The 13,761-nt window shown below is 39.6% G+C and overlaps 1 protein-coding gene across 10 annotated transcripts in view; it reads left to right on the top strand.

Moving 5' to 3' along the window:
- PPFIBP2 (PPFIA binding protein 2) overlaps positions 1 to 13,761 on the top strand; it is a 1,142,047-nt gene that overhangs the window by 938,693 nt on the left and 189,593 nt on the right. For all 10 annotated transcript variants that reach the window (XM_069223551.1, XM_069223543.1, XM_069223546.1 and 7 more), the window contains one exon: positions 6,471 to 6,546. In XM_069223551.1, coding sequence (XP_069079652.1) covers positions 6,471 to 6,546 — 76 coding nt within the window. The remainder of the gene's footprint in view (positions 1 to 6,470; positions 6,547 to 13,761) is intronic.

The raw sequence follows: 13,761 nt of genomic DNA on the forward strand, positions 1-13,761 counted from the left end.
TGAGGCTCTGTGAGCTCGTGAGGAGTTAGGACAACAGTTACTAACGGTGTGGATAGACTTAGTCTCCCAAACTTTGCAGTTCTGCCGTCCTAAACACGCAGTCCTATTATCTGGGTAGGAACCACATAACAGAAGAACATTGGAGGTCAGAGGGGGCTGAATCAGTATTCATGTAGTGGGTTAGTGCTTAGGTGGTTGTGTTGTATGACAGTTTAAAATTCTTATTCTGATTTGTTTAAAATGTTTTCCTTTGCTAACACCACTATGATTCTGTGGGAAACATCCTTTTTTACGACTTTTTTATTACGAAAGTCGTGGTTAACGAAAGCGTAACAACTCTTTTTTTAACCACGACTTCGTATTTTTGTGCCTTAACTACGTATGTTCTGAACAACGAACATGCGTGGTTAAGGTACAAAGAAGGGAGTTGGCGAAGGTAAGTGGTGGGTTTAGGTTTTGGGTTGGGGTTAGGGGGTTTTAGGTTTTGGGGTGGGGTTGGGGGGGTGGGGCGTTTTTGGTTTTGGGGAGGGGGTGGGGGGTTAGGGGGTTTTAGGTTTTGAGGTGGGGTTGGGGGGTGGGGCGTTTTTGGGGAGGGGTGGGGGTCAGGGGGTTTTAGGTTTTAGGGTGGGGTTGGGCGTTTTTGGTTTTGGGGAGTGGGTGGGGGGTCAGTGGGTTTGTGGGTTTTAGGTTTTGGGGTGGGGTTGTGGGGGTGGGGTGAGGGATGTAGGGTGAATGGTGCCTATTGCTAATGATTTTATCAGGAATGCCTTTACAACAAAATATCGTTGTTAAGGCATTCGTGGTAAAATCATTAGTAGTAAGGACGAGGTCGGTGTTCCGACCTCGTTGTTAAGGTTAGTAGTTGTTTTTAATTCGGTGTTCCGTCATATAATCTGATTCTGCACTTTCCATGCTCTTCCATGAGGAACTTAACTATATAATCACTTCATTTTGGTGGTGAGCCATATCTTTTGAAGACCCTTCGTATGCTACCATGGATGTTGTCTGAGTTCTTACTGCTTTTGCTGCATATTTAGAACATATTCTATTTTTGTTTTTGCCTATTATTTTGTGTTGTAGTTTCCATGAGAGCTTCCATGGCTGTAACTTTACACATTTGAGTGAGATTGTATTTGCTTCACCTGCACTTTACTATTTCTGTATCATACCTTTTAAATATTTGTGATAAAACTTCATACAATTTCCTATTCCGCCCTAGAAATCATTTATTGCGTCAGTAATTCCTCATTTAACTTTATTTTTGATATGCTGATTTCTACCTTCTTTGTCTCATGAAATTGAGGATATCACTGTCGCCACTTCACCCAACCAGCGGGCTTTCTTTTGAGGTGTAAGACTTTAGAGGTGCAGTGTGCCTATGCTGTTGTCCAAGTAGTTTAACTTTGACACAACACATCTATTTGCAGGAAAGTATTTTTCCCTCAATAAATGAAGGGGCTGTGCTTTTGGAGGCTAAGCAAATCTGGATTATCTATTTGGCTGGACCCATCTAGAAATATTTGTACTTATCTTTGTTTGTATGCACCAGAGCCTATGCCTGGCTGACATGGATCGTTGTGCTAAATGTTGCAGTTGATGAACTGTTGACAAAACTGGAAGGTGTGTACACGGGAGTTGTTGCAGCCTGCTTGGCATTTTTCTTTTTCTGCAGAAAAAAACAAAGTGGGGAGTTTTCGCAGCAGAAGAACATAAAAATGTCCCTATCATACAGTGACCTTTCATCTTGTGTGTCAGAACATTTTCAGTTTTTTTTTGCCTGAGACCACTCCCCTTCACTGTGTTAATTCAAGGGTTTCCAGTGGTGTACCTAGCTGAAGGTTTCCTAACAGAAACCTGGCAGTTCCTGTGCCTCCGTATGAAGAGAGAGAAGTGCAGATATGGTGAAACATACCCCATACAAGTCCCTTAGTCTTCTTTTCATTCAATTAAATCCTCACATAAGGCAAAGCAAGGTACAGTGGCCAGAGACTACTCTACTATTATGGGTACTTCAGGTTGTATTCCCCACCAAAACCTTGGAATTTCATTCCAAGACCTTCAGGGAGGACAAACTGGAAAAAAATCATAGCTATCAAAGACCTCTCATACCTGAGGTCATTTTGCCACCTTTGTCCTCTTTCCTTCACTTTGTTCAGATTTAGACTGTTTATCTGAGCTCATAATCTTCAGTGCCACACGGCTGGAAGACATAGGTAGAGCTGCATGATGCCAAATACCTTCTTCAGAATGTGCTTCTGAAGCTTTGGTTTCTGCACCAAAAAACTCTGTGCATGCTGAACCAAGGAAATCTTGCCTAGAGTGATACTGTTTTTGTTCGTTACCCACAGCACCTTGTCCCAGTCCCCAGCTAGTTACAAAAATCTTCTTCTAGACACATTAAGGCTGAATGCTATCCAGCAGCAGACCCCCATTAGGGCAGAGGAGCGTCGCCCCCTTGCCGTTAGTGCAGCAAAAGTGAAAAATAAAATAGTAATAAAATGAATTACCATTTTATTTTTCGCTGCTCCAGCAGTGTTTGGGGGTGGGGCATTGCTGCTGACTAGCAGCAGGGGAGTGGTGCTCATTCCACCAGTTTACACTGCGCATGTCAGTTTCGCCGGCTGTCTTGTGACAGTCAGCCTGACATGCGCAGTGAAAACCTCCCTACCTGGCTGTCTTGGACAGCAGGGTGGAGTGCAGGCACCAGCTATCTGTGCCTGCTGGAGCGTCAAGGCAGACAGCTTCAGCCAATCTTGGCACTGCTCTCATGCTGCTCATGTGCAGCATTAGAGCAGCATCAGGATTTGGAGAGGGTTGGCTGAGCCTCAGGAGGATTTGAGCTCAATTCGAGGAAACGTGGGTAAGTACATTTTGATTTAAATGTTTTATTTTTTTGTCCCACTGACAGGTACTGTGAGAAACTCGCATTGCCTTCAGCCTTAATTCCAGAGCTCTCAGTCATGGCCCATTATAAGGAGCCATGATTTAGAGCTTTGGAATGTGAGTCTAAAGGCATTGTGGTTTATTACAGTGTCTGCCACTGGACTAACACTCGGCTTGACGACCCTCCACTGTTGAGGGACACTGCCATGAGTGATATCATTCTTCTGGTAACTTGTAGAGCTCCTAGATTGCCACGAACAGCTTTTAGAATATCTGGGCACAGATAGCAGAGGGAGTCAGGCTTTATCACTCACTACAGCCAGGACCCTCCTCCTGCAAAAATGTATTTTAGTGTCTTACCTCCCAGGGCAATTTTTTTGACTTTAGCACAATGAAAAGAAAGATCCAAAGCGTCATTCCTTCCTCTGGAAGCCAGCAGCACATTTCTCCTTCATCTTGTTGTTTTAAAATTTTGTTTTTATAAAGTCCATCTATGTTCTGAATTCTCTGTGTATACCCTTTTCATAGTAGTGATAGGTTAGTGAATTGTGATTGAGCGTATGCTTACTCCAGGGAAGAGCCTGTGCTCAGTTGAGCCCTCCTGTGCAGCACTTCTTGTAACTTTGCTGCAGAATAATCAGAGATGGCCAACAAGAAACTTACTGGATCAGGGCCCAGGGTACTTTCTGTTGTGAAATCAGACGGCCTGGCTTTGGGCAGGCCAGCATCAAAGAAAAGCAGATAATGGAGTTTTGTTTCCTAAAAACCTGCTACTATCCGCGTCCCTCCGTGCCTCATGAGTCTCATCTTTGCTCTCATCTCTCATTCCTAGATAGCCGTGGATGTACATTACTATAAATAACCTTCCTTGTCTTCCTGAATTATATCTGTCAGCAGATCAACTGTTCCCAAAGGCCTTTTGTTCACACCTTTCGTCAGGAATGTAGAAATCTAATTGCAGTAGCCAGAAAGAAATGGGGACTGGCAAAACCAGATTGGAGACTAGCCAGGCCAAGGGAAAGACGAACAACCTTTGTAAAAGTCATACTATTTATGCTAAAAAATCTAAATTTAAAAAAGAATCAGATGTTTAAGAAATACCTGTTCAGTAAATATCACAGTTGAATCCTTTTAATGCAGAGTTGCAAGCATCCTAATTGATTTGTCTAAAATATGCATAATATGCAGTTAGGTCTTGTGGGCCTCAAGGCACTTCACACAGGTGACTTAGATAATGTTAAATATGTGCCTTTAAATATGCAAACAAAAATGCTTCATTATGACATGCGTGGATTGCAGCAAGTCAGGATTATAGTGAAGGCAGTTAGCCATTTTTCAGAGACACTCATATGGGTGTTGTGATTCCACACTGTAGTCCATCTGTGGCATTTGCCTTTTATAATCTAGTAAGAAAGGAAGGTACCCCAGATACAATTCAAGCTTGGGACATACACAATGTACACCTTATATCATGGCTTCTCTGACTTGAGTTTTCATCTCCAACATAATTTAAAAAAACATCAACACACATACTCAGTAATACTATAACAATAGTTTAGATATTTATGCTCATAAAATTTGTCTCATGTTTACAAACATGTTTTTCTTACAAGCTCATCTATAAAGTTCTTACCTCTCACTCTAACCTACCCTTTATTCCTACCTTTCTCCTATGTATACCAAATCTTAATTATGGAAGGGCTAAAGTACCAACTGCTGTATGTTATAAGGACATTGCACATCACCAAGGAGTTCCATAACCATATAGAAGAATGAGCCAGAAGGCCCGGTTATAGGAATCTGAGGTAACTAGCAATATCAATATCATGGCGGTGGTACTTTATCCCATATAACACATGGGCACACCATCACCTTTTCCACAAACCTCTGAAAACCTTGGCGTGTAGCTGTTTTATCTGAACGAGTGAGCATTCTTGCAAACATAAAGATTAAAATAGAACCTCTAGTGCAAAATTAAACACATGAAAGACCTGTTAGCTATTTATTGCAAAAAGATATTAGAAGTAGTTCAGTGCAAGACAGTTTTTAAAAACAATTTGCAGGAAGGGGCGGGGCTGGGCCATGGAACGGAGATAGGGAAGGGGGAGTGGAGTGCACCTAAGTGGGCATGTTTGTTTGACTGGCCGTCTCAGGCTGGCCAAACTGACATGCACACTTAAGTTTCTCCAACCCAGCTGTGTTGCACTCCCATGCAGCGTCTAAGCGGCAGAACAAGCCCCTCAGAAAAATCCTGGTGTGATCTCATGACAGGTATAGCATGAGCGCACACCAGGAATGCATGGGGAGCCTGTGCTGGTATTCCAGGGACTGCTGGGACACCAACACCATCGAGGGAAGAGGAGCGAGGTGGCCAGCGGCAGCAGGAATAAGTATGTTTTTTTTTTTTTTTTTTTTTTTTTTTTTTGTATTTCCCCTGTACGCCCCTCCCCCCTTTCAGATTTTGGGCGGCCACAGCTGGATTTACAATAATTTTGAGAGAAAATTCTTATTCTATTTTGGTGTTTTGGGTGCAAATAAAACAATATTAGATTCAAATGCAACTAAACTAAACATAACAAAAGCAAGGATTACACTGAGGATTAGTGAAAAAGAAATGGTATCATCCCAATCAACAGAACAAAAACATGATAAAGAATAACCATTAAGACTTTGTTATTTAGTCCCTAATCAAGAAGTCTGAAGATATGGAGGTTTGAGGACATGCACTCTTTGAAGGTTGTCTCCTGAATTAATATGGTCATGACTATGGTTTGCAAAAATTGCTAAATATTTTCCATGTGCAATACATCAAAATGTTTATTAAAAAAACAAAATACATCTTGTGGTCATGTGTATGAAAACTGTGCATGAGGGCATAGCTACATCTGCAGTAATTGCACAAGATACTAGCTGGAGACTGATCAAACAGAAATGTCTCATGGCCACAGCACACATCAGCTTTGCAGTTCCTGTAAAACAATTTTATGATTGCACCAGTCGTCTGCAAGCAAAAATTAAGTGAAAAACTTTAAACAGGAAGAAACAAAAGATACACAAAACTAGTGAAACCTAAACAGTAGAAGTTGCATAAAATGTTACTTGTGTACAAAAATGTTTCCATGCTCAGCTACTGCCTTTATGTAGGGGAGAAGATTTACAGGCATGCAAGCCTAAAAGTTATATATGAGGGAGCATCAGGGTGACTTGAAAATTGCAGATTTTTGCAAGACTCCTGCATTTCCACCAGTGTTCCTAAAAGTATATTAGGCATCATATTTGTCCACAGTAAAATTTTCAGTCACATCAAATTTGAGAAGACAAAACATTTTTCATTTTAGAAAGTAAGTAGTTTATCAGATAAGTGTTTTTTAAAGTGGATACTGTCTATCACTCCTATACCTATCACCGCAAGCATTTCCAGTTGTGTCCATTTAGCGTGGATAAAGCCAAATAGGCTTTACATATATTATTTTCTTATATTATAGACTTTTCAACATCTAGCACATTTTGGAAGCAACAAGTAATATATCTTCCATGTTATACAAAGACATGTATAAGTGACCTGCTTTTTTCAAATTTGTTTGTAGGATCATCGGATAGACGAGTTGACAGTGTTGCTCAGCCAGTACCGAAGAGTAAAGGACTTTGTGATGGCAGCTCATGGTAATGCATTTAAAGTATATTTGACTTAAACATCACAGGGTAATATTGTACATCACAGGAAAAATTTGATAAATGATGGTAAGGAAGAGTGCGAAATTTTATAGCATTTCATACTTTTTCAGTACAATAAGATGTCTACTCCATTGTTTCCCTTCACCTTGTTTCTAATGAGGTAGAATGATACACTAATTGAGTTATGTTAAAATGTAGCTGTAGAGCTTACTCCCATAAACTGGAATATATGCTTATATCTCCTGAGTCAGGTTACATTTGTTAGACCTGGCATCCTTAGGTTTGTCTTCCTTCAGACTTTTTGCCTTTTACCTCTCATTTATGCTGCATCTTTTCGTTTGCCCTAGGACTCTGAGCACTTTACCACTGCTAAGCAGTGCTAATGTGCATGTGCGTCTCCCCTAAACTTGATGATATTGGTGTATACCTGATTGGCCTATTTGGTTTACTAGTAAGCCCCTTGTAAAGTGGTATGCCATATACCCAGGCTATGTATTTCAAATGCTACTAGTGTGCCTGTAGCACTGATTGTTCCACCCACATAAACAGCCTTTCAAACCTGTCTCATTGTAGGGCCTGTGTGTGCAGTTCACTGCCACTTCGACTTGACACTTAAACCTACTTGCCAAGCCTTAAACTCCCCTTTTATTACACATAAGTCAACCCTAAGGTAATCCTTAAGTAACCTTAAGGGCAGGATACTAAGTAAGTATAAGGTAGGCCATGCACTTTTGTTTTACATGTCCTGGTAGTGACAAACAGCTTATTTCATTTTTCACTACGGTGAGGCCTACTCCTCTTATAACCTAGCATTGGGAATTCATTAATACACTTATAAGCTGCAGTTCCTGATCAGAGAGGACTAGTTTTTTCATGTTTCGTATGTTTGGAATGGTAACGATAAACCTTCCTTACTGAGTTAACATTACCGTTTTAGAAATGGCACTTTTAAAAAGAGGACACTTCTCTGCACTCACTGCACTGTGTGCCTGACAACCTGTCTCCAATACACATCTAGGGTATGTGACAGATACACATTGTGCATTCCCTCTAGACAGCCACAACGCAGGAAGGATAGATATCGGAGTACCCATCTACATACATATGGATTCTGATGGCCTTGTCCGAGTAGGATGAAGGGAGGGGCTAACACTTCACTTGACTAGGCAGTGTCCTGTCCCCAAGGAAAGGACTGATTACCCAAACCACAACCCCACCTACCCCCCATAGCCTTAACGTCTATACATCGAATTTTTTATATTTTGGTCTTGTTTTGTTTATAATATAACAATCTTTTTTCAAAAAATAATATAACAATCTTTTTTTCAAAAACTTGTGTGGAGACGTTTTGTGGTGTACTTATTGTGTTAGTATGTTTGTGTGTGTTGTACAAATACTTTACACATTGCCTCTTTAGATTAGCCTGACTGCCATGTGCCAAGCTACCAGAGGGTGAGCACAGGCTATCTTTTTGTGCAGTGGTTTTCAACCTGTGGTCCGGGGACCCCTGGGGGTCCGCAAAGCCTTCTCACATGCTCTGTGACTACTTAGAAAAAATATTAATAGATTAGGTCCCAAGATTTCAAGAATGACTCAGTGGGGGGGTCCATGGATTACAGTAATAATGATTTAGTGGGGGTCCCCAGGTTCCAGTAATGATAAAGTGAGGGTCCACAGAAGTCAAAAGGTTGGGAACCACTGTTTTAGTGTGTACTTATCTTACCGTGACTAGAGTGGTTGTTCCTGCCTGGCCTGGGTGCATACCTCAGCCATCTAGGAATCCCATTCTTAATGCATTTCTTATAGTTAATGCTTCCATATCTATAAACAGCTCCACATACAATGTCTAATTAATACTGTCCAGATACAAAATTTACCCAAGAGGTACTGCAGGAATCTGAAAGAATCTCTAGATTTCAAGTTAATAAACAGAAAGCTGAAATGCTGATGATTGCAAAGATGAGTACATGGTGTCCTTTCAGATGGCTGTGCCATCTGTCTTTTAGTTGGGAATACCATTAATGAGTAAACCTGAAGGGTAGTATGCAGCCAGCTGGCCAGAACCTTGTAAACATAAAAAGGTACTGAGTCATTGGAACCAATGCATATGTCATTGATAATGCATATTAATATAATTAAAATAATTATGGTTACCCTCCTTAAATACCTATTACTATCCCTTCCAGACAAAATTACAGATATAGAACTGATCACACAAAAAAATAACTTATGGTTTTCATTTGGACATAAGACAGAACTATAGTTAATGCAAAGGTGTTAAGTGCTGAGAGAAAGGGTAGGTGCAGGGTGCCCAGATATACTATCATCCTAATGAGCAACTCACTTCTGAGTAGTAGTGAAGTGAGAATGACAGATGAGCCTTAATCGTAATGGTTTGGGCAGTGAGGCAAAGACCACTGTAGGAATGGCATGGCTTGAAAAATAAAAAATCCTCCAAAATGCTTAATCAACTATCCTGGTGAGAAATGTATCAGAGGAATTGGGACTCAGTTCCCCCATCCCAAATATGCAAATGAATAAAATACACTTGAGACAAGCACTTCAAGCAGTAGCTTTCAAACTTTGGAGGGCAGGGGATTGTAGAATTGTATCTAATTTATTCAGTCTTGGAGGAATAAAATATTTTGATTCCTGTATGCAGGTCTTGGAGTGAAAGAAATAAATAGATTACAATATGTATAAATGACACATTTGGTGTTGCTCCCTCCTTAATAGAGAAGCAGCGATGAGAGTTAATACCTGTGGAAATATGTCTGAACACATTTAGGCTCCCCTGACTGGGATGATCTTAGACATATACCAAATTCTTAACAAGAACATTTGCACCACTGGGTGAAGATATAAAAAAAGGTTGGATCAGATCCTTCTTAGAGCAATCTCAGAGACAGACTGGAAATTGGTGTGGTGATGCTTACCTAACACACACAGAAGTATCCCTTATAGGTGATCGGCATATACCTTTTTTATCATTGGCACATGACCTCTGAAAAATTGCAGCAGATATGTGAGACAACCTCCAATACATGTTAGAGCTGTAGAAAATATTGAGTCATAGCTGTACTTGTGTTGGGGTAGTTCAGTCCTTAAGATATTCTGGAAGGAAATCTTGAGTCACATCAAGGGAGTTAAGGGTTTGAACTTACCGACTAGTCGAGGGAAGATTATGCTGGGTTCCTTCCTTCCTCAACCGGAGCACATATGTACACCAGGTGGGCCACTGGTATGACATATATTGAGAGCATTGTCAGTTGCTGCCCACTGTGGAAAAAGGGAGCCCTCAAACACTGCAGAATTGTTTCATAAGCTATGGCAGCGGTTTGTGAATGGGGACCTTACTCATAATCTATCTCACACTAAGAGAACATTTTCAAAAATGTGGAACTTGTTATAAGCATTGATGTCCAGTCTAGAGTTTGGTTGTTTTATAGTTCTTGAACTAAGAGAATTACAGCTGTTCATATACAATTGAATGGGGAGTGGTAGGGCAAAGAGTGGTACCTAGAGATACAAGGAGAGTTAGCTCTGTAATTTCAGTGTGTTTTGTAAAATAAAGAATACATTCATGATACCTTAGGTAAAAGACTCCAGCTAGTGTGTGTATGGGGGAATCTGGTGAATTAAGGTTTTGTCAGTGTTCTATAAGATAATTTGTAGGCATGAGTCGAGGAAATGCAATATAAAACATTTGAGGTAAAAAAAAGTCAAAAAATATAGCGTCAGTTAAGTCTTTGCCAGTAAAGCAACACCAAGCCCCTTTTTCAGATGAGTAAGTTGTACTATTTGCCTTTCATCTAAAGACATTCTAGTCAATTTAACCATTGTAGTTAGAACATTTCGACAAACTAATGTATAAAATTCAATACCATATGTACAATAATTGAGAACTTTAGAGGCAGCTATAATACTTTAGGTTACTTAACCTGTGCTATTTTTAGTTCTGGCCTGCAGACAACTTTTAGTGTCTTACCAGCCTCGTGTTCGTTAAACGTCTTTATCTGTTGGGCTGTTCATGTATCACTCATATTATACTTCCTCCAACCACAGCAAACAGTTCAGGGCAGTGGGTCTGCTCACATTACTGAAGTGGCTGCATTTTGCTTATTCACATGTATACATCCACATAAAACGTGTCTGTTAGTACCTAAGTGTATTAGGATTTCATCATCTACGTTCATAACAGTGAAGACATTTATTGAAAGTTGCCTAATAGTGACTCATCTTAAAACTGCTTTGGCATATTTATTATTTAAATATAATTCATATTTATATGTCGAAGCTCAGCCCTCAGCTTTGTGAAAGGCATTTCAAGAAATTATGTCTGAATGGTGAGGGACATTTGGTAGTGTGTTCAAATACTACAGTTTTGTGAAGGAATGGAAAGAACTTTCAGGCTGTTGCAGCCTCCTGGGAGGGCGACATATAGTAATGACTCCAAGGTAGTGAAGTATTGTGAATATTTCAAGCACTTGGAACTGACTCAAGAGTGATGGACATTTAGCAATATTTTAGCCTTCTTGAAGACTTTTCAGACAGTTGCTGCTGACTTGAGAGTGATATCCAGTAAAGTCATGAGGGACTACAACCTTGTTGTGCAAAACAGTAGTTCCTTACCAATAGTTTTCTCACTCAGAAAATACTTTTGTGAAAACAAGACATTGAATGACTCGGATTGGACATCTGAAGTTATAGAACAATTGTAAATGCTCTATGGGAAACTATAGCTCTCATACATGTCATGTTGTACATGTTGAAAAGCTAGTCCTTCTGTTTTATTACTCTTTCCAAATAGAAATTTATTTGACAAACATGGCACGGTTTTTGTTACTAAAAACAGAAGTTTATTGGTATCATAATCAGTAGCGGATCATCAGGCCCTTGTGGGATACTGGTAACAATGCTTAAAATCTAATCCAGTCTAATCTACTAAAAGTGCCATTGTATGATTGGTGCCTCAAGGGATTATTGATTTATAGAAATGGCCCTTACCAAAGGGATTAAAATCTCCCAATTTGATTTTACCATGGTTTTTAATTAACTGAATAAAAGAAGGGCATCAGGCCTTATATCACATTTGCAATTTTGGAGGAAAAAAACAAGAAATTATTTGACAACATTTAGAAAATGTAGTTCCAAAGAAGTATGCATTTTTTAAACCAAAGCATTTGTTGAAAAAACAGCTGTCAATAATGTGCATATATTAAATAATGAAAATCCATGGAGAAAAATGAATGATAGCAAATATTGAGAACATTCTTGAGTTATTCAGGGGGAAATATTGGAGAGAACACTTCACCAAATGAATATAGCAGTATCTCGGTACTCTAACACATTTCTGGATGATAGTTATATTATCAAGAAATACTGCAAAGAATGAAGACATGGAACTCTCTGGAAGGAAGATTACTCAAAATGGAACTCCCAAAATCGCAAAGGCTAACTTGCCAAACAGCAACAATGAATGTCCTAGTCACCTCTCCAAGTTTTTCAGCAGAAAGTAATTTACATGCCAATAAAACAAGGCATCACAATGTGAAATGCAATATCAAGGCAAATACTAATACGAGCCCAATTGATTGCTAACATACGTACATAAACATTCAACTTAAGAAAACAGTCTCTGTTAAGTGAGAAAATAAAATGCTACAAAACGCTCAGGCACAGATTGATACAGAAACGTTATTTGCACCCAAAGAACTATTACCTGCCTCCGACCCCGCCCTTAAAATCAATATAACCGCTCAATTTGTGATTCAGAAATAAAACTTAGAGACGAGGGTTAACGAGTAGCTTGTATTCATAATAAGACAATCACAAAAATGAAAAGCATATGAACACTCACAAGTATCAATGATTCTTCCTGAATAGATGACTGATAACACTGTCACAAACAAGAAAACTGGAAACTGAAGGGAAGGAAAATGACATCCTTTGCACATGATGCTCCATTATATTTGACATTGTGATGCACAAAACTGTGTACCTGTATCTGGGATTATGTTGAAACTCATAAAAGCTACTGGAGGCAGAGGACTACTTGTAGGTCTCTCCCACTACATTGCTGTCAGCAGATGTGTGCCTGTTGTTTAAATGCCATACCCAGCATAACTCCTACTGAGGCATTGCACAGTTAACCAAATACAGCAATACACCATACTGGATCAGCTGCCAAGCACAGAGGTTTATTGTCAGCCTCCTGGATGTGTGGCTTGTACATGGACATTACATGCACATATGAGCTACTACAGGAGCACAGATATCTTGTGCCTTTCTTAGCTGGCTGCTGCATAAAGTTGTGTATATACTTCTGCCATTAATTTCATACATATTAGGCATTACAGCAGTCACTCACTCTAGATACACCCTCTGCAGAGTGCAAAGAGACTGTGGAATAAAAGAATTGCACTGTGTGACAGGCACTTTTATAGATGGTGGGGCTGAATACTAGGGTCCACAGCCAATGTGGCCATATGTCAGTATCTGAAGCCACCACAAAAGCTCAGACAGTGAGGTTTAGCACAATAGGAATGGTGCTTGTCAGTGTGCACAAGCACAGTGGTACTTACATTTTGCTTTTTAAAATGGAGGACATAACTAATTTCCGCCTCCATTGCTTTACTATGCAGACACAATTTTCTGAAGCACAACTGAGCTGGTTTGGTATCTAGTGTCTCAGTATAGAAGCCAGCGTTTGTTCATGAATATCTGCTGGGTTTCATAACAAGGAGAGAAACCCAACTCCTTTGCAAACTTGTACATTGTAAGTTTCCCTACATTCAATAGACTTTTAGTAATAAAGCTTTTGGCTTCAGCCTTTTGCTTAAGCAGTGAAAAACCTACTACAAGATTATATAGAAAAATTCAATAAAACATGCAACAAAAAATAGGTTCCATTTGTGAAATTCCCAGAACTCATCTTCTTAGATTAAATCACATTTTGAACAGAACATATTAAAAATGGCACTGAGAAAGGGCCTTCTTTTTTGTAGCAGTCCCCCTTCTTGCTGACTGATATTACTGTTTTTTGAACACTGCACACTGCTGTCCAGGCTCCATTGTATGTAATCTGATCTCTAAAACATGGTGAAATGGCTAATCACCAATTGATTTATTTAACTTAAAAGCAAAGTCATAGTATATGGTGCAGGAAAATATGCAAATGACATGGAAAGTTAAATGTCACCT

The sequence above is a fragment of the Pleurodeles waltl genome, chromosome 3_1 (genome assembly GCF_031143425.1).
Source record: "Pleurodeles waltl isolate 20211129_DDA chromosome 3_1, aPleWal1.hap1.20221129, whole genome shotgun sequence".
NCBI classification, from domain to species: Eukaryota; Metazoa; Chordata; class Amphibia; order Caudata; family Salamandridae; genus Pleurodeles; species Pleurodeles waltl.